The 19,959-nt window shown below is 45.7% G+C and overlaps 1 protein-coding gene across 7 annotated transcripts in view; it reads right to left on the reverse strand.

Annotated features, from left to right (window-relative positions):
- The window catches only part of kiaa0825 (KIAA0825 ortholog), a 685,054-nt gene that overhangs the window by 602,910 nt on the left and 62,185 nt on the right, over positions 1-19,959 (reverse strand). For 6 of the 7 annotated variants that reach the window (XM_072516291.1, XM_072516289.1, XM_072516290.1 and 3 more), the window contains exons 3-4: positions 11,251-11,419; positions 7,567-8,236 (exon numbers count right to left, since the gene is read on the reverse strand). In XM_072516291.1, coding sequence (XP_072372392.1) covers positions 7,567-8,236; positions 11,251-11,419 — 839 coding nt within the window. The remainder of the gene's footprint in view (positions 1-7,566; positions 8,237-11,250; positions 11,420-19,959) is intronic. The other variant, XM_072516295.1, reaches the window with a different exon arrangement.

The following is a 19,959-nucleotide window of genomic DNA, read 5'->3' on the forward strand; positions in this document are numbered from 1 at the left end:
GGAAATGAAGAAAGAGCTGTTGGCCCCGATACTACAGGCGATCGAAGGGCTAAAGGAGGAACAAAAGACCCAGGAGCGGGAGCTTCGGGTCGTGAAGGCAAAGGCAGCCGAGAATGAGGACGATATACAGGGCCTGGTGGTGAAGACGGAGACGCAGGAGGCACATCAGAAACGATGTGTGGAAAGGTTGGAGGCACTGGAAAACAACGCAAGGAGGAACAACCTGAGGATTCTTGGTCTTCCTGAAGGTGTGGAGGGAGCGGACGTCGGGGCATATGTGAGCACGATGCTGCACTCGTTAATGGGAGCGGAGGCCCCGGCGGGTCCGTTGGAGGTGGAGGGAGCATACCGAGTGATGGCGCGAGGACCGAGAGCAGGAGAAATTCCCAGAGCCATAGTGGTGAGATTCCTCCGTTTTAAGGATAGAGAAATGGTCCTTAGATGGGCGAAGAAAACTCGGAGCAGTAAATGGGAGAACGCGGTGATCCGCGTTTATCAAGACTGGAGTGCGGAGGTGGCGAGAAGGAGGGCGAGCTTTAATCGGGCCAAGGCGGTGCTTCATAAAAAGAAGATAAAATTTGGAATGCTGCAACCGGCAAGACTGTGGGTCACATATCGAGGGAGACACCACTACTTTGAGACGGCGGATGAAGCGTGGACTTTTATTGTGGAAGAAAAACTGGAATGAGCGGGTTATTAAAAAGAACGTTCGAACAAAGTGGTGGGGCGAATGTGGGGGGTAAAGAGGGGTTTTATGTACTAATCCTGCGATGTGGTAACTTTTCTCTCTCCCACAGGTGGTGATGGGGGGAGGAGGGGAGGTGGAGGAGATGGGGCGTTGGCCATTGGGGGCGGGGCCAAGGGAGAAGCGCGGGCTTGGTTCCCGCGCTATGATAATCATGGCGGGAATAGAGAAGCAGGAAGGAGGGGGCGTCGCACGGTGCGAGCCGAGGTCACGGGGGGAAGCCGAGGTCAGCCAGAGTTTGCTGACTTCTGGGAGCAACATGGGGGGAGTAATTACGCTAGCGGGGGATCTAGCGGGGGGGGTGGGAGGGGGGGGAATTACTGGGTTGCTGCTGCTGGGGAGAGGGGGGAGCTGGTATGGGAGAGGATGGGCGGGGGGGCACCGCCTGGGGGAGATACAGCTGCGTGGGAACCGGGTGAGGAGCTGGAAAAAGGTGATGGCTAATCGACAGGGGGGGGGGGGGGGGGGGGGGTAGGAAGCCCCCCAACTCGGCTGATCACGTGGAACGTGAGAGGGCTGAACGGGCCGATAAAGAGGGCAAGGGTACTCGCACACCTTAAGAAACTTAAGGCAGATGTGGTTATGTTACAGGAAACGCACCTGAAACTGATAGACCAGGTTAGGCTACGCAAAGGATGGGTGGGGCAGGTGTTCCATTCGGGGCTAGATGCGAAAAACAGGGGGGTGGCTATATTAGTGGGGAAGCGGGTAATGTTCGAGGCAAAGACTATAGTGGCGGATAACGGGGGCAGATACGTGATGGTGAGTGGCAAACTACAGGGGGAGACGGTGGTTTTGGTAAACGTATATGCCCCGAACTGGGATGATGCCAATTTTATGAGGCGGATGCTAGGACGCATTCCGGACCTAGAGATGGGAAAGCTGATAATGGGGGGAGATTTTAATACGGTGTTGGAACCAGGGCTGGATAGGTCGAAGTCCAGGACTGGAAGGAGGCCGGCAGCAGCCAAGGTACTTAAAGATTTTATGGAGCAGATGGGAGGTGTAGACCAGTGGAGATTTAGCAGACCTAGGAGTAAGGAGTTCTCGTTTTTCTCCCATGTCCATAAAGTCTACTCGCGAATAGACTTTTTTGTGCTGGGTAGGGCATTGATCCCGAAGGTGAGGGGAACGGAGTATACAGCTATAACCATTTCGGATCACGCTCCACACTGGGTGGACTTGGAGATAGTGGAGGAAACAGGAGGGCGCCCACCCTGGAGAATGGACATGGGACTAATGGCAGATGAGGGGGTGTGTCTAAGGGTGAGGGGGTGCATTGAAAAGTACTTGGAACTCAATGATAATGGGGAGGTCCAGGTGGGAGTGGTCTGGGAGGCGTTGAAGGCGGTGGTTAGAGGGGAGCTGATATCAATAAGGGCACATAAAGGGAAGCAGGAGAGTAAGGAACGGGAGCGGTTGCTGCAAGAACTTTTGAGGGTGGACAGAGAATATGCGGAAGCACCGGAGGAGGGACTGTACAGGGAAAGGCAAAGGCTACATGTAGAATTTGACTTGCTGACTACAGGCACTGCAGAGGCACAATGGAGGAAGGCACAGGGTGTACAGTACGAATATGGGGAGAAGGCGAGCAGGTTGCTGACACACCAATTGAGGAAAAGGGGAGCAGCGAGGGAAATAGGGGGAGTGAGGGATGAGGAAGGAGAGATGGAGCGGGGAGCGGAGAGAGTGAATGGAGTGTTCAAGACATTTTATAAAAAATTATATGAAGCTCAACCCCCGGATGGGAGGGAGAGAATGATGGGCTTCTTGGATCGGCTGGAACTTCCCAAGGTGGAAGAGCAGGAAAGGGTGGGACTGGAAGCACAGATCGAGGTAGAAGAGGTGGTGAAAGGAATTAGGAGCATGCAGGCGGGAAAGGCCCCGGGACCGGATGGATTCCCAGTCGAATTCTATAGAAAATATGTGGACTTGCTCGCCCCGGTACTGACGAGGACCTTTAATGAGGCAAAGGAAAGGGGACAACTGCCCCCGACTATGTCTGAAGCAACGATATCGCTTCTCTTAAAGAAGGAAAAGGACCCGCTACAATGCGGGTCCTATAGACCTATTTCCCTCCTAAATGTAGATGCCAAGGTCCTGGCCAAGGTAATGGCAATGAGAATAGAGGAATGTGTCCCGGGGGTGGTCCACGAGGACCAAACTGGGTTTGTGAAGGGGAGACAGCTGAACACGAATATACGGAGGTTGTTAGGGGTAATGATGATGGCCCCACCAGAGGGAGAAACGGAGATAGTAGTGGCGATGGATGCCGAGAAAGCATTTGATAGAGTGGAGTGGGATTATTTGTGGGAGGTGTTGAGGAGATTTGGTTTTGGAGAGGGGTATGTTAGATGGGTGCAGCTGTTGTATAGGGCCCCAGTGGCGAGCGTGGTCACGAATGGACGGGGATCTGCATATTTTCAGCTCCATAGAGGGACAAGGCAGGGATGCCCTCTGTCCCCATTATTGTTTGCACTGGCGATTGAGCCCCTGGCGATAGCGTTGGGGGGTTCCAAGAAGTGGAGGGGAGTACTTCGGGAAGGAGAAGAGCACCGGGTATCTTTGTATGCGGACGATTTGCTACTATACGTGGCGGACCCGGCGGAGGGGATGCCAGAAATAATGCGGATACTTGGGGAGTTTGGGGATTTTTCAGGGTATAAATTGAACATGGGGAAAAGTGAGTTGTTTGTGGTGCATCCAGGGGAGCAGAGTAGAGAAATAGAGGACCTACCGTGGAGGAAGGTAACAAGGGACTTTCGTTACCTGGGGATCCAGATAGCTAAGAATTGGGGCACATTGCATTGGTTAAATTTAACGCGGTTGGTGGAACAGATGGAGGAGGATTTCAAGAGATGGGATATGGTATCCCTGTCAATGGCAGGGAGGGTGCAAGCGGTTAAGATGGTGGTCCTCCCGAGATTCCTCTTTGTGTTTCAGTGCCTCCCGGTGGTGATCACGAAGGCTTTTTTTTAAAAGGATTGAAAAGAGCATCATGGGTTTTGTGTGGGCCGGGAAGACCCCGAGAGTGAAGAAGGGATTCTTACAGCGTAGCAGGGATAGGGGGGGGGGGGCTGGCACTACCGAGCCTAAGTGAGTATTATTGGGCCGCTAATATTTCAATGGTGAGTAAGTGGATGGGAGAGGAGGAGGGAGCGGCGTGGAAGAGATTGGAGAGGGCGTCCTGTAGGGGGACTAGCCTACAGGCTATGGTGACAGCCCCATTGCCGTTCTCACCGAGGATCTACACCACAAGCCCGGTGGTGGTGGCTACACTGAAGATTTGGGGACAGTGGAGACGGCATAGGGGAAAGACTGGAGCCCTGGGGGGGTCCCCGATAAGAAACAACCATAGGTTTGCCCCGGGGGAATGGATGGGGGATATGGAATGTGGCAAAGAGCAGGAATAACGCAACTGAAAGATCTGTTTGTGGATGGGAAGTTCGCGAGTCTGGGAGCGCTGACCGAGAAATATGGGTTGCCCCAAGGGAATGCATTCAGGTATATGCAACTGAGGGCTTTTGCGAGGCAACAGCTGAGGGAATTCCCGCAGCTCCCGACACAAGAGGTGCAGGACAGAGTGATCTCAAAGACATGGGTGGGGGATGGTAAGGTGTCAGATATATATAGGGAAATGAGGGACGAAGGGGAGACTATGGTAGATGAACTAAAAGGGAAATGGGAAGAAGAGCTGGGGGAGGAGATCGAGGAGGGGCTGTGGGCAGATGCCCTAAGCAGGGTAAACTCGTCGTCCTCGTGTGCCAGGCTAAGCCTGATTCAGTTTAAGGTATTACACAGGGCACATATGACTGGAGCACGGCTCAGTAAATTTTTTGGGGTGGAGGATAGGTGTGCGAGGTGCTCGAGAAGCCCAGCGAATCATACCCATATGTTTTGGTCATGCCCGGCACTACAGAGGTTTTGGATGGGGGTGACAAAGGTGCTTTCAAAAGTAGTAGGAGTCCGGGTCGAACCAAGCTGGGGGTTGGCTATATTTGGGGTTGCACAAGAGCCGGGAGTGCAGGAGGCGAGAGAGGCCGATGTTTTGGCCTTTGCGTCCCTAGTAGCCCGGCGCAGGATATTGCTAATGTGGAAAGAAGCCAAGCCCCCGGGGGTGGAGACCTGGATAAATGACATGGCGGGGTTTATAAAGCTAGAGCGGATTAAGTTCGTCCTAAGGGGGTCGGCTCAAGGGTTCACCAGGCGGTGGCAACCGTTCGTCGAATACCTCGCAGAAAGATAGACGGAATGGGAAAAAGAAGGCAGCAGCAGCAGCCCAGGATCCGGGGGGGGGGGGGGGGGGGGGGGGGGAGGAGGAACCAGAAGGACTCTCAGGGTTGTTAATATATACTGTATAGTATGTATAGGTCGTTGCTACAGATAATTATATATTGGACTGTTAAATTATATTTTTGGAGAGTGTTACTTGTGACAAGGCAGTTGCCAATTAGGGCTAGTTTTCATTTTTGTTATTTATTATTTATTCTTTTTTTTTTGTTTATAAAATAGGTCATTGTTATTTGTGTTGTTATAATATTGTGTAAAGGATGCACAATGTACTGTGTTGGTTGACCAAAAATTTTCAATAAAATATTTAATTTAAAAAAAAGTTGAGTTCATGGAATAAACATTGTTTTGTGTTTTAAAAATCCATAATTGTAATCCCACTCCTGGAGAACAAGCCGTGTGCTTTCAAAAGCAACAATCCACTAAAGAGTTGGACTCCATGATACATTTTGGGGTTCCGAAAATGCCTCGCCCATAACAGCACCTTTTTTGTTTTTATGGTGAAGTTGTATCCTCAGTGGGAATTCAGAAAATAATTTCAATCTAACTCACACTTCATTGCTGGCTGTATTTTCTCCTTTCCCATTGGTTTTCTATTATATGAGTGAGACAGGTGAAAAATGAAAATATTCAAATTGATCAACCACTCAAATTGCATACATTGGTAGTCATAAAGAATTTCTGCAATGTAGAATAGCCATACAGTCATAAATAACATTAACCAGGGCTCAGGACTCAAGGCAAAAAAAAAGTACTTAAATTAACATATTATGGCATCTTACAAATGTGGAATCAGAGAAACCTACAGCACAAAGAAGGGTTTATTTGGTCTGTTATGACTGGGCCGGCTCTTTGACAGGGTACCCATGCATAGTCTTACATTGCCGCTATAATCCATAATGCTGTAAGTTTCACCAATAGTCCAACTCAGTTTTGAACTTGTTAACAGAATCAACTTCCACCGTCCTTTCAGGTAGAGGGTTTCAGATCCTGACAAATCTCTTGAATAAAAATGTTTCTTCTCATCTCATCTCTCTAGATCATTTTCCAATGATTAGAAATCAATTACCTCTATTTATTAACTAATTTGGAGAGGAAATCTTTTCCCTTATTTGCTCTATCTAAACCTCATCATCTCTATTCCGTCACTCCTTAACCTTCTCTGTTCCAAGGACAACAGTACTAACTTTTTTAACCTCTCCTTGTAGCACAGAAGGAAGCCCATCACACTTGTGGATGAAGGGAGTAAAGAGATAAAAAGAATTTTCAACAGAGAGGAAGAAAAAGATCTTCGGCGCAAATCTCCATTGCTGAGACTTAGTGTTGACGCCAACGCAGAATTTGGGGACTTACACGACAGCAAAACTGGAGCCGCACCTGGACTGATTCCGCTACTGTCGAGGGGCTACCACCGGCGCCACGTGGAACACAATCGATTATAATGAGAGGCGGTGCCGGATTCGCTGGTTCCACGATTGATACTCAGGAGGCTGACAAGCTGCAACTGCTAATAAACACTTCACTCCCCACCACACCATCCCAGCCAACTGGTTGACAGCAAGGAGAGCGGCACTCCGTTTCACCAACGCAGAGCTGGGCATCCTCCTGGATGCCGTGGCAGAGAGGAGGATGACCCTGTACCCCGGCCGGGAAGGCTGCCGTCGGTAGTCGTGCCTGGGCGCAGGTGGCAGAGGCAATCAGCGCCACCATCAACACCATCCAGACCGGCCAGTAGTGCCAAAGGAACTGCACAATCTCCTCAGGGCGGCCAGGGTGAGTAGGCAGCACTGTGCCCCTGGCAATAACCTGCATCCCACACACCCGTAACCCTGCCCCCCCTCCCTCCCCCCCCCAAACCTGCGATTTTGGCATCAGAACCTATTCTCCGCGCAATAGCATTTCGTGATTTAGGCATCGGCAAACAGGCGATCCCGCCCCTTAAAATCCACCTGAGAGGACAGACAAAACCTTGGTTTAATATGTCATTCAAAGATGACACCTTCAACAATGTAGCACTCCCTTGGTACTATCGTGAAATCTCAGCCTGGAACGCAGGCTTAAACCCACAACCTTTTGATTCAGAGGTGAGAATTTTACCAGCGTGTCATAGAATCCCTATAGTGCAGAAGGAGTCCATTTGGCCCATCAAGTCTGCACCAATTCTCCAAAAGAGGACCATACCAAGGCCCATGCCCCCACCCGATCTCCATAACCTCACCTAACCTTTTGAGCACTAAGGAGTAATTTAGCGTGGTCATTCACCAAAGCTGCACATTCTTGGAGTGAGAGGAAACCAGAGCACCCATAGGAGAGACACACAGACACAGGGACAATGTGAAAACTCAACAGTCACCCAAGGCCAGAAATGAACCCGAGTCCCTGCCGGTGTTAGGCAGCAGTGCTAACACTGTGCCACCCATTGTCAAGGTTGATAATGTAGTAAATATTAATTTAAATAACAAACATCTATGCAATCATTAAACATACTAAAGCTCTTTCTGCCAAAGTAAGTAGTAATGAAAGGCACTAACCCACAAACTGTGCTGCTCCCTTTTGTTTGTTTAAGTTTTTGTTTGTCTTCGCCAAGTGTTGCACATTTTTCCTCAGCTGCTGTGCGCAAAGCTTTTCAGTAATAATGTAGAGCTCTTCTGCAATATTCTGCAAGTATGCATCGTTAATAAATTTCAATACTTTGGTATCCTCCACAAGTGTACGTAAAGCATACAAATCTTGTCTCATCATTGTACACACCACAGGAATCATGTTTTCAAACCCATAAGCCACTTTGTCAAAACTGATCTCATCCGTGTTGGTCAAGATATTACTCTGCAGCAGATCTTGCACAGATTTGCACTGGATACTTTGATATTTGGTTAGAACTTCAGTTTCTGGGTACAAAAACAGAAGCCGCTGAAGACACTGTGCTTTGGATTTAATATTTGGAAGCATATTATTCATTTCTTGACAATTTTGAAGCTTATCAACCAAGAACCTACGAAGATGTAACTTCACATCATCCCACACAGACAGGGCATCAAGAGAATCATTGAACTCAATGGCATGAACTGACGTAGTAGAAGGAACATGAAATGAAGCTCCACATGAATTCAATGGAAATACAACACCGCTCTCAGCAGAGAGATCCAGGAGTAGCTGCATGATCATTTCTTCTGGGCCTTCTTCTGTCTTCAGAAAGTGAAGCTTGTAGTAAAGAAAACAAGAGACGAGAATAAATACTCACAGATAACTACAGAACTGACATCAGCAATAACCAGTTACTGTTTCTTCTTGACAGGTATAATGATTATATCTGTATCAGGAACCAGAGCTTCACAGTACAAGATAGATATTGCACCTCGGGCAACTTTAGGAATATTATTGAGTGCAATGGGAATACCACTTTATACAAGGGCTTCCAAAATCTTCTCAAGCTATAAATTTGCAGTTGATTTACAACAAAAAGCAAAGAATAAATGTTATATTATTTACTCATTGTCGTTTGAAATAAAATTCCCACTCCTTGACCTTGAAGCGATCTTGGACTGCAGAGCAGGAAATTCACACAAGGGACTCTATTTTTTGTGTGCTATTTTTTCATATATTATAAACTGCACTGGCTCAATGCAGTCATTAATACATTCACTTCAATTGTTTTCTACGGGAAAGCTACTTTCTCACCTCTTTTAGACAAGAAATCGTTCCCTTTTTCCTCTGGGTGTCTTGTACAAAAGACTCAGAGAATAAACAAGCAGTATAAAGGCAGGCTTACAATTGTTGCTTTGAATCAATGAACATGGACAGAATCTCAGGTGAGTTTCCCCACTCTCTATAAGGAAATGCCTGATTTTGCTCAGTGTCACCACAATCGTTAGAATTGGCAACAGAGTGCATTGGGAAAACATGCATGCCACGACTATCATTTATTTTTTTAGCCTAATATCTAAAGACGTGTTTTTGTATATGCTAGGTAACAAAAACATGGGGTGAGATACTCCTTCCTCCCCGCAGCATGTTTCTTGGTGGCAGTCCACTGTTGGCCTGTGGCGGGATTTTATGGTCCCACCGCGGTCAATGAGATTTCCCATTGAATCCACTCCAGGTCGCAGGGAAACCCTCGGCTGGTTTGCTACATCAGCGGGACTGGAAGATCCCGCCAGTGTGAACAGCTAGATTTCGCCCTTGAGTTTAGTGGTGGTACTTACCGATGAGTTGCCTACTTGCACTTAATTTCCAGAGTTATAAATAAAAATTGTCTATTTGGGCAAGATATCGGAAGGCTACAAATGCCTGTGAAACTTACTGGCGTATGAGTCAGTTTGTCAGCTTTGCCCACTTTGCTTTCAAACAGAAGTTGCTGAACAAAATTTCAGCACTGTGGAACAGCAGAGGGAGTTGGGTGTACTTAGACTATTTCATTCCCGATGTGGCAGGCAGGAAGTGTGCACACATTTCCAATCAGGAGTGCACCGCATACCATTTTGAATAAGGCTAAATATGTAATGTTTTTATCCGCGCCTGAAGCACATGTTAGGGCTTTTGCATGTATAACTAATAGGTCTTTTGCCTGTTTGAAGGGCTTTCTCCAAGATTTTCTATGCAGGTTGTACTCAGGAAACCAGCCCTTGGGATTATCTGCGACAAAGGTAAGCAACTCACCCCACTGCCACACCTGACCAAGACAAACTCTCCCCTTATGCCCAAAAATGAGGCCGAATTGCTAGTTCATGACATATAGGGGATAATTGATATTGTAGAGCTATTTGGAAAGAGCAAATAACTAATTGGTTAGCTCTTTCATAGAGCCAGCACAGCACAATGAGCTGAATGATCTACTTCTATGCTGTAAACTCTGAGAAGTAGCCTTTAAACTGATCATGTCTGGCAGCTAAATATTCCAGCTAATATCATCTTTAGACAGAACAGGAATTTTGGAAAGGTAGAGAAATAGCGATATTTTATATAATAATAATCTTTATTTGTGTCATAAGTAGACTCACATTAACACTGCAATGAAGTTACTGTGAAAATCTCCTTGTTGCCACACTCCGGCGCCTGTTCGGGTACACCGAGGGAGAATTCAGAATGTCCAATTTACCTAACAGCATGTCTTTCAGCACTTGTGGGAGGAAATCGGAGCACCTGGAGGAAACTTTGTGACTTTGTTGAACCAGGTATAACTTATTTTTAATTATTTGACAGTGTTTTGCTACTACTTCTAACTCACAATCTTATACTATTGCATTTCTGTCCTGACTACTAAGCACACTATTTCGAACTCAATCCAAATTCATAAAAAGTAGGTAGATTTGTCGGGCTGAATTTTCACCGCCACATGGAGGCAAGTGGGTACATAAAATTGCACCTCTGGTCTTTTTGTGGGCATCTTCCCATTCCTGGACCATTTTCCCAGACGTGGGATTGGAGGCGAAAGGGTTACCTTTGAGCAAATAGTCGGTGGCCAATTAAGGTAAGTCAACAACTAATTAAAGTAATTTAACAGAGCCTGACTGCAAAATCCCAGTCAGCCTGTGGGCCTCTCACTTTGTCAGAATAGGTTGAACTGCCCAGATGCACCCTCCCAGCAGCATATTGGAGTACAAGGCAGAGCTTGAGGCCTTCTTCGCCTGCCTAGCCACAACCAAACCCAAAGATCGCCAATTAGAGGGGGTTTCCCCTATATTATGATGCCAACAGTGGTCATTTATTAATTGAAGATTTAAAAGTGTTTCGAGGCTACCTCAAGTTGGAAGCACCCTCTTTCTCATCTGAAATAGCAGGCTGCAGCTCCTTCCCGCTCTACTCGCCTTCCAGTTTTCAGAGCCCACCTGCCATGCTTAATTAGATGACAAGCACATGTTCTGGCCACTAACTGGCCAATTCAGGGAAAATCACTGTTGTGTGACTGCTCCTCATGCAGCGTGGGTTGAGAGCCCCCATTTGCTCCCAATATCAGGGTCCCAACACAAAAACAAAAATCCTGCTCGGCGTGCTATTTTGTCTCATTCTGCAACACAAACTCAAAACAAATAAAACTTTTGAAAGTAATAAAAAGTGATTAAAATAAACATTAATTCAAGATTAATTTGAAGTGTGTCGCATGAATGTTGAGATGCTTTCCTAAGTTTCAATATAACAATTTTGTAAATTTAATAATAGATCATTTTCTAGCAAACTTTTCCACTATGTTTCATCAATTAAAAATTAATTTTATTTACCACTGCTTTAAGAAAGTTTGTCAACTGATCACATGGAGTGGTGAATGGTTTGACACAGGAAATATTGTAACTGCTTAACCACTGTAGGCAATCACCAGTGTTTTGCAATTTCTCTCCTATGCACAGCCTATTAAGGTCTGATTGCAGTTCCCTCACAGTCTTCTCGATACTGAAAGGCAAGAATGGAGACATACAAGAAACAAATTAAATCAAACATCTTTGATATAACAAAATCATACAAAAGGAATGACAGCTTAAATACAGAGATCTTGGACAGTTAATAATAAAGTGAATTTTGTATTAATCTTTTCTCATTTCACAAGCTTAGCATAGGTGAGGGGGGGCAACATAGTGGCACAGTGGTGAGCACTGCTGCCTCACGGCGCTGAGGACCCGGGTTCGATCCCGGCCACGGATCACTGTCCGTGTATAATTTGCACATTCTCCCCACGTCTGCGTGGGTCTCACCCCACAATCCAAAAAGATGTGCAGGGTAGGTGAATTGGCCACGCTAAATTGCTCCTTAATTGGTCATGTTAAATTGCCCCTTAATTGGAAAAAAAGAATTGCGTGCTCCAAAATTATATTTTAAAAAAGCATAGGTGAGGGAATCCAGTTGCCTATTAAGTTTACCCTTTCGTAGAAACCTATTATTACCCATCACATTATCTAACAGCTTCTTAGCTAATTCTAACATTCTAAATTTCACTGTTCAATTGGGAAAACCATTCCAGATATCTGTTAAATTTTCTATTAAAAAAGTTCTACCTCCAGCATCATAATCCCACTGACAATTTTTAAAAGATCCATAATATTCCAAAATTCCCTGGATGCGGGAAAGGTTCCAGTGGATTGGAAAAATGCTAATTTAATTCAAAAATGCTTATTCAAAAAGGGAAGGAGGCAGAAAGTCGGAAACTATAGATCAGTTTGTTTAACATTTGTCATTGGGAATTGTTAGAATCCCATTATTAAGGAAGAAAAAACAGGACAATTAGAAAATCAAAACACAATCCATCAGAGTTGGCACGGTTTTATGAAGGGTTTAACTGATTTGCTAGAGTTCTTCGAAGATATAACAAGCCAAGTGGATGATGGGCATCCTGTAGATGTGTTTCATCTGGATTTCCAGAAGGCATTTGTTAAAGTGCCGCACAAAAGGTTCAAACACAAGATAAGATCACATGGGATTAGGGGTAATTTATAAACTTGGATAGACGACTGGCTAACTGACAGAAGGCAAAGAGAAGGGATAAATGCGTTTTTTTCTGGTTGGTAAGGTGTAACTAGTGGGGTGCCACAGGGTTTGATCCTCAGGCTCCAACTATTTACTATATTAATAAGTTGGATGCAGGGATAGAAGGTACCATAGCCAAATTGGCAGATTACACGGTTATAACCCACACGAGACCTACGGGGGAGCAATCATTTTCCCCATGAGCCTCGCCAAATAAGAGCTTCCCCTCTAAAGAGGTGGGGGAGCCCGAGACCAGTCATGGTTTTGTATAAAGTCAGCCAAGGATGGGACCGACAGGACAGGCCTAGCTGGGATCGGATGTATATTGTAAATACCTTTATGTTGCAATAAACCAAAACTGCTTTTGTATCAACTCGGTTCGGACTCATTTGGGCTCTACAAAAGACGCTAAAATAGGTGGAATAGTAAGTTGCAATGAGGAAATCAGAAATTTACAAATGGATATAGATTAGATGAGTGAATCAAAATTTGGCAGATGGAGTTCAACGTGGGTAATTGTGAGGTTATCCAATTTGGTTGGAAAAATGGAAAGGCAACGTATCTAAATGGAGAGAAAATTCAGAGTGCTTCGGTGCAGAGGGATCTTGGTGTCCGCTTGCATGAATCATAGAACACCTGTATGCAAGTACAGCAGGTAATAGGAAGGCAAATGAAATTTTGGCCTTTATAGCTGAAGAAATAGAGTATAAAAGTATGGAAGTGGTGCTGCAACTGTACAAGGCATTGAGACCACACCTGGAGTATTGTGTACAGTTTTGGTCCCCTTAGTGGAGGAGGGATGTAGTTGCATTATAAGCAGTTCAGTGGAAGTTCATTGGATTGACTCCAGGGATGAGGGGTTTGTATTATGAAGAGAGATTGAGCAATTTAGGCCTATACTCTCAAAAGAATGAGAGGAGATCTCAAGATGATAAACGGTGCTGAAAAAGTAGATGTAGAGTGGATGCTTCCACTTGTGGGGCAATCTAGAATGAGGAGGTCATAATTTTAGGATAAGGGGTAGCAGTTTTAAAACAGAGATGAGGAGAAATGATTTCTCTCAAAGGGTCGTGAATCTGTGGAATTTGCTACCTAAGAGTGCGGTGTATGTCGGGATATTGAGTAAATTTGAGGAGATAAGACAGATTTTTAATTAATAATGGGTTGAAGGGTTATAGAGAACGGGCATGAAAGTGGAGTTGAGGCCAATCAGTCATGATCGTATTGAATGGCGGAGCGGAATCGAGGGGCTGAATTATCTGACTCCAGCCTGAATATAATAGCAAAAGTAAATGTTGGCTCTTTAGAGGACAATACTGCTGAGGTAATAATGGGGAACACAGTGACGGCGGAGACACTGAACCAGTATTTTGCCTCTGTCTTCATGGTAGAAGATAATTTTTAAAATTCCAACAACTACAGTTAATGCGGAGGAACTTGGTGCAATAAACATCACTAGGGAGACGATATTGAATAAACTGATGGGATTAAAGGCAGATAAGTCTCCTGGACCTGATGGCCTGTATCCTAGGGTATTAAGGGAGGTGGCAGCAGAGATAGTGGACGCACTGGTTATGGTCAGAATTCCCTGGATTCTGGAAGGATCCTAGTAGATTGAAAACATGCTAATGTGACTCCCCTATTCAAAAAGGGAGAGGGGCAAAAAGTAGGAAACTATAGACTGGTTAGCTTGCCCTCTTGTCATGGGGAAGTTGCTGGATTAATCATTAAGGAAGAGATGACTGAACATTTGGAAAGACAAAGCTCAATGCACCATTGTCAGCATGGCTTATGAAGGGTAAGTCATGCTTGACAAACTTGCTCGAGTTCTTTGAGGGCGTAACAAGCAAGGTGGATAAGGAGGAACCTGTGGATGTGGTATATCCAGACATCCAGAAGGCATTTGACAAGGTGCCGCATAAAAGACTGATCCAGAAGATGAGATCACAGGGGATAGGGGATAGAGTACTAGATTGGATTGAGGATTGGCTGACTGACAGAAAGCAAAGTTTGGGATAAATGGGTCCTTCTCTGGCTGGTGAACTGTAACTGCCGGGATGCCACAGGGTTCAGTCATTTCATAGAATTTACAATGCAGAAGGAAGCCATTCGGCCCACCAAGTCTGCACCGGCTCTTGGAAAGAGCACCCTACCCAAGCCCACACCTCCACCCTATCTCCATAACCCAGTAACCCGACCCAACACTAAGGGCAATTTTGGACACTAAGGGCAATTTAGCATGACCAATCCACCTAACCTGCACATCTTTGGACTGTGGGAGGAAACCGGAGCACCCGGAGGAAACCCACACACACACGGGGAGAACGTGCAGACTCTGCACAGACAGTGACCCAAGCCAGGAATCGAACCTGGGACCCTGGAGCTGTGAAGCAATTGTGCTAACCACCATGCTACCGTGCAGTCCTCGGGTCTCAACTGTTTACAATTTATATTAATGATCTGCAAGCAGGGACAAAGTATAACACAGCAAAATTTGCGGATGATATTAAAATAGGTGGGAAAGCAGGCAGTGAAGAGATAAAAGTTTACAGACAGATATAGATACGGTAGGAGTTTGGGCCAACATTTGGCAGCTGGAGTTTAATGTAGGTAAGCGTGAGGTTACCCATTTTGGCCGAAAAAATAGAAAGGCAAGTTATTATCCAAATGGAAAGCAGATTCAAAATGCGTCTGGCAGAGGGATCATCAATGATCTTTGTTCTTTGTTCATCAATTGCAGAAAGTCGGTAGGCAGGTACAGCATGTAATTAAAAGGACAAATGGAATGATAGAGTTAATTGCAAAAGGAGTGGAGAATAAAAGTAGAAAAGTGTTGTTGCAATTGTTGGTGAGACCACGTCTGAAGTACTGTGTCCAGTTTTGGTCTCCTTCTTTGAGGAAGGATGTGGTGGCATTGGAGGCAGTTCAGAGGAGGTTCACCAGATTGATTCCGGGATGAAAGGGTTGACATATGAGAGATTAAACAGTTTGGGCTTATACCCACTGGAGTTTAGAAAGATTACAGGGGATCTGATCGAGGTATATAAAATACTAAAAGGGACTGATAAAGTAAACGTAGACCAAATGTTCCCCCTTGTGGGGCAATCTAGAATGAGAGGTCATAGATATAGGTTGCGAGGCAGTAGATTTAAAACTGAGATGAGGAGGAACTATTTCTCACAGAGGGTGGTGAATTTATGGAACTCGCTGCCCCATTGTGCTGTGGAATCGGAGTCATTAAATGGTTCAAGAAGGAGATAGATCTATTGCTGATTTTAAAAACGGGTTAAAGGGATACGGGGAACAGGTAGGTAGACAGATTTGAGACCAGGAAGAGATCAGCCATGATCTGATTGAATGGCGGAGCAGGCTCGAAGGGCTGATTTGCCTACTTCTCCTAATTCCTAAGTGTCTCAATGTTGCTTCCCTTGATGTTCACTAGGGTCTGTAATTTATTGTTTCAAGTTTATTTTATTCATTCAAGGGATGTGGGCTTTGCTGGCTCGGCCACCCTTTATTGCCCTTGGGATGGTGGTGGTGAGTTGCCTTCTTGAACTGCTGCATTCTTTGTGGTGTAGGTGGATCCACAGTGGTCTTAGGGAGAGAGTTCCAGCATTTTGGAATAGGGACAGTGAAAGAACTGCAACATATTTCCAAGTCAAGGTGGTGAGTGGCTTGGAGAGGGAACCTGCAGGTGAGGATTTTGTAAAGTGTCTGCTACTCTTATCCTTCTAGATCAGTCGTGGGAAACCTGTGGCCTGGGAGTCACATGCAGCCCATGAGACATTTTGTTACCCGCTGCCCACGTGCAGTGTTACCACATTCTGGTAACACTGGACTGGGAAGAAGCAGTCAGTGCAGGGATCCCCAGCGGTCGTTCCCCTGAGTAACAAGTATACTGCTTTGGATACTTGTGGGAGGGACGACTTACCAGGGGTAAGCCATGGGGTACGGGCCTCTGGCACGGAGTCTGTCCCTGTTGCTCAGAAGGGAAGGGGGGAGAGGAGCAGAGCATTAGTAATTGGGGACTCGATAGTCAGGGGCACAGATAGGAGATTTTGTGGGAGCGAGAGACTCACGTTTGGTATGTTGCCTCCCAGGTGCAAGGGTACGTGATGTCTTGGATCGTGTTTTCCGGGTCCTTAAGGGGGAGGGGGAGCAGCCCCAAGTCGTGGTCCACATTGGCACTAACGACATAGGTAGGAAAGGGGACAAGGATGTCAGGCAGGCTTTCAGGGAGCTAGGATGGAAGCTCAGAACGAGAACAAACAGAGTTGTTATCTCTGGGTTGTTGCCCGTGCCACATGATAATGAGATGAGGAATAGGGAGAGAGAGCAATTAAACACATGGCTACAGGGATGGTGCAGACGGGAGGGATTCAGATTTCTGGATAACTGGGGCTCTTTCTGGGGAAGGTGGGACCTCTACAGACAGGATGGTCTACATCTGAACCTGAGGGGCACAAATATCCTGGGGGGGGGGGGGGGGGGGGGGGGGAGATGTGGGGGGTTTAAACTAATACAGCAGGGGCATGGGAACCCGGATTGTAGTTTTAGGGTACGAGAGATTGAGAGTATAGAGGTCAGGAGCACAGATTTGACTTTGCAGGAGGGGGCCAGTGTTCAGGTAGGTGGTTTGAAGTGTGTCTACTTCAATGCCAGGAGTATACGAAATAAGGTAGGGGAACTGGCAGCATGGGTTGGTACCTGGGACTTCGATGTTGTGGCCATTTCGGAGACATGGATAGAGCAGGGAAGAAGAGGAAGAAGGAGGCCTATGTGAAGATGAGGTCTGAAGTTTCAGTTGGGGCGCTTGATAGTTACAAGGTAGCGAGGAAGGATCTAAAGAGAGAGCTAAGACGAGCAAGGAGGGGACATGAGAAGTATTTGGCAGGTAGGATCAAGGAAAACCCAAAAGCTTTCTATAGATAGGTATGTCAGGAATAAAAGAATGACGAGGGAAAGAGTAGGGTCAGTCAAGGACAGGGATGGGAAGTTGTGTGTGGAGTCTGAAGAGATAGGCGAGATACTAAATGAATATTTTTTGTCAGTATTCACGCAGGAAAAAGATAATGTTGTGGAGGAGAATGCTGAGACCCAGGATATTAGAATAGATGGCATTGAGGTACGTAGGGAAGAGGTGTTGGCAATTCTGGACAGGCTGAAAATAGATAAGTCTGATGGGATTTATCCTAGGATTCTCTGGGAAGCCAGGGAAGAGATTGCTGGGCCTTTGGCTTTGATTATTATGTCATCATTGGCTACAGGAATAGTGTCAGAGGACTGGAGGATAGCAAATGTGGTCCCTTTGTTCAAGAAGGGGAGTAGAGACAACCCCGGCAACTATAGACCAGTGAGCCTCAGGTCTGTTGTGGGTAAAGTCTTGGAGGGGATTATAAGAGACAAGATTTATAATCATCTAGATAGGAATAATATGATTAGGGATAGTCAGCATGGCTTTGTGAAGGGTAGGTCATGCCTCACAAACCTTATCGAGTTCTTTGAGAAGGTGACTGAACAGGTAGACGAGGGTAGAGCAGTTGATGTGGTGTATATGGATTTCAGTAAAGCGTTTGATAAGGTTCCCCACGGTAGGCTATTGCAGAAAATATGGAGGCTGGGGATTGAGGGTGATTTAGAGATGTGGATCAGAAATTGGCTAGCTGAAAGAAGACTAGCTGGTTGATGGGAAATGTTCAGAATGGAGTTCAGTTACAAGTGGCGTACCACAAGGATCTGTTCTGGGGCCGTACTGCGCTGTATCGTTCTATGTTCTATGCCACTGATTTCTGTCCACATAGCTTTTTCCCTACTGGGATGACTGAAGTGATATCACAGAATTATAGAATTTACAGTGCAAAAGGAGGCCATTCGGCCCATCGAGTCTGCACAGAAAGAGCACCCTACCTAAGCCCATACCTCCACCCGATACCCACCCTATCCCCATAACCCCACCTAACCTTTTTTGGACACCAAGAGCAAATTAGCATGGCCAATCCACCTAACCTGCACATCTTTGGACTGTGGGAGGAAACCGGAGGTCTGGGAGAAAACCCACGCAGGCACCGGGAGAAAACCCACGCAGGCACGGGGAGACTGTGCAGACTCTGCACAGACAGTGACCCAAGCCGGGAATCGAACCTGGGACCCTGGAGCTGTGAAGCAACTGTGCTAACCACTGTGCTACAGTGCTGCCCCTATAAAGCAAGGGCAAGTGACATGAGATGCATGCTACTTGCACACAACATTGACTGTGAGAGCTGTGCTGTGTGTCCAAAATGAAAATATTTATTTTGTTTTTACCATTTAAAATTGATGATAGTTCGATTAATAGATGAATGATTCAGCATTTTCTATAACTCGTCACGAAATATTTGATATGGATTTAATCTTATTCATGGGGTCATTATTAATGACCAAGCTTGATTTCAATCTTACAGATGAAAGAAGGGCACTCATGCAGCCCACTCACAAACTGAGGTTGCCCATCACTATTCTAGATGGCAGTGATGGTGGGTTCGGAAGATTCTGTTAAGCAGCCTTGGTGTGTTCATGCAGTGCGTCTTGTAGATGATACACATGCTGCTAATGTGAGTCGGTGGTGGAAGGAACAAATGTTTGTTCATGGGGTGCCAATAAAGTGGGCTGCTCTGTCCTGGATGGTGCCAAGCTTCTTGAGTGTTGTTGGAGCTGCATCCAGGCAAGCGTAGAGTATTCCATCACACTCCTGACTTGTGTCGTAGATCGTGGACAGGCTTTGGAGAGTCAGTGGGTGAGTTACTCGCCACAGGATTCCAAACCTTTGACTGCTCCTGTAGCCAGGAGTACTTACATGGCTAGTCCAGCTCAGTTTCTGGTCAATGGCAACCCCCAGGAGGTTGATCGTGGGGCAGTTACAAGTTATTGTTGGCAATATTGATCATGTCGGACTGCATGTTTCAGTTCATTATTTTTACACACCATTAAAATAGCAGGCAACAGAATGTCACAATTCTAAACAATTGCCCACTAAATATATTTTATAAAAATTTTAAACAGTTATTCTCAAATTATCACTTCTGATAACAAAGATCATTTTCTCAGTGCCAATTTCCATTCATAATAAAGTGGCATAAATGCAAAATACCTAATCATGTATTCTTTAATTAAAAATGAAACAAAAAGCAATAAATCCAAAATACTTCAAAATATCCTTGTCAAAATGTGCCGGATAATGCACCATTTGAAACTGGGAGGAAGGATCTTAAAACAAGCTTTGAAGAGTTAAAATTTAGGTCCACTGAAACCAATACTTTAGCAGAATCAAAGACCCTTTCTTAAAACTGTAACAGGTAAAATGAAAATGAACACCACACTGCCTGTGGTTTGGTTTCTTAGTGACACAGTTGTCAGATAGACCTTTGTAAATGATTGCTTGTGTTAAGTGAGGCAAATAACTTGCTATATACTTCTAAGCGGTTCCCAGGCTCATG

This window comes from Scyliorhinus torazame, chromosome 9 (assembly GCF_047496885.1).
Source record: "Scyliorhinus torazame isolate Kashiwa2021f chromosome 9, sScyTor2.1, whole genome shotgun sequence".
In the NCBI taxonomy this organism is placed as follows: Eukaryota; Metazoa; Chordata; class Chondrichthyes; order Carcharhiniformes; family Scyliorhinidae; genus Scyliorhinus; species Scyliorhinus torazame.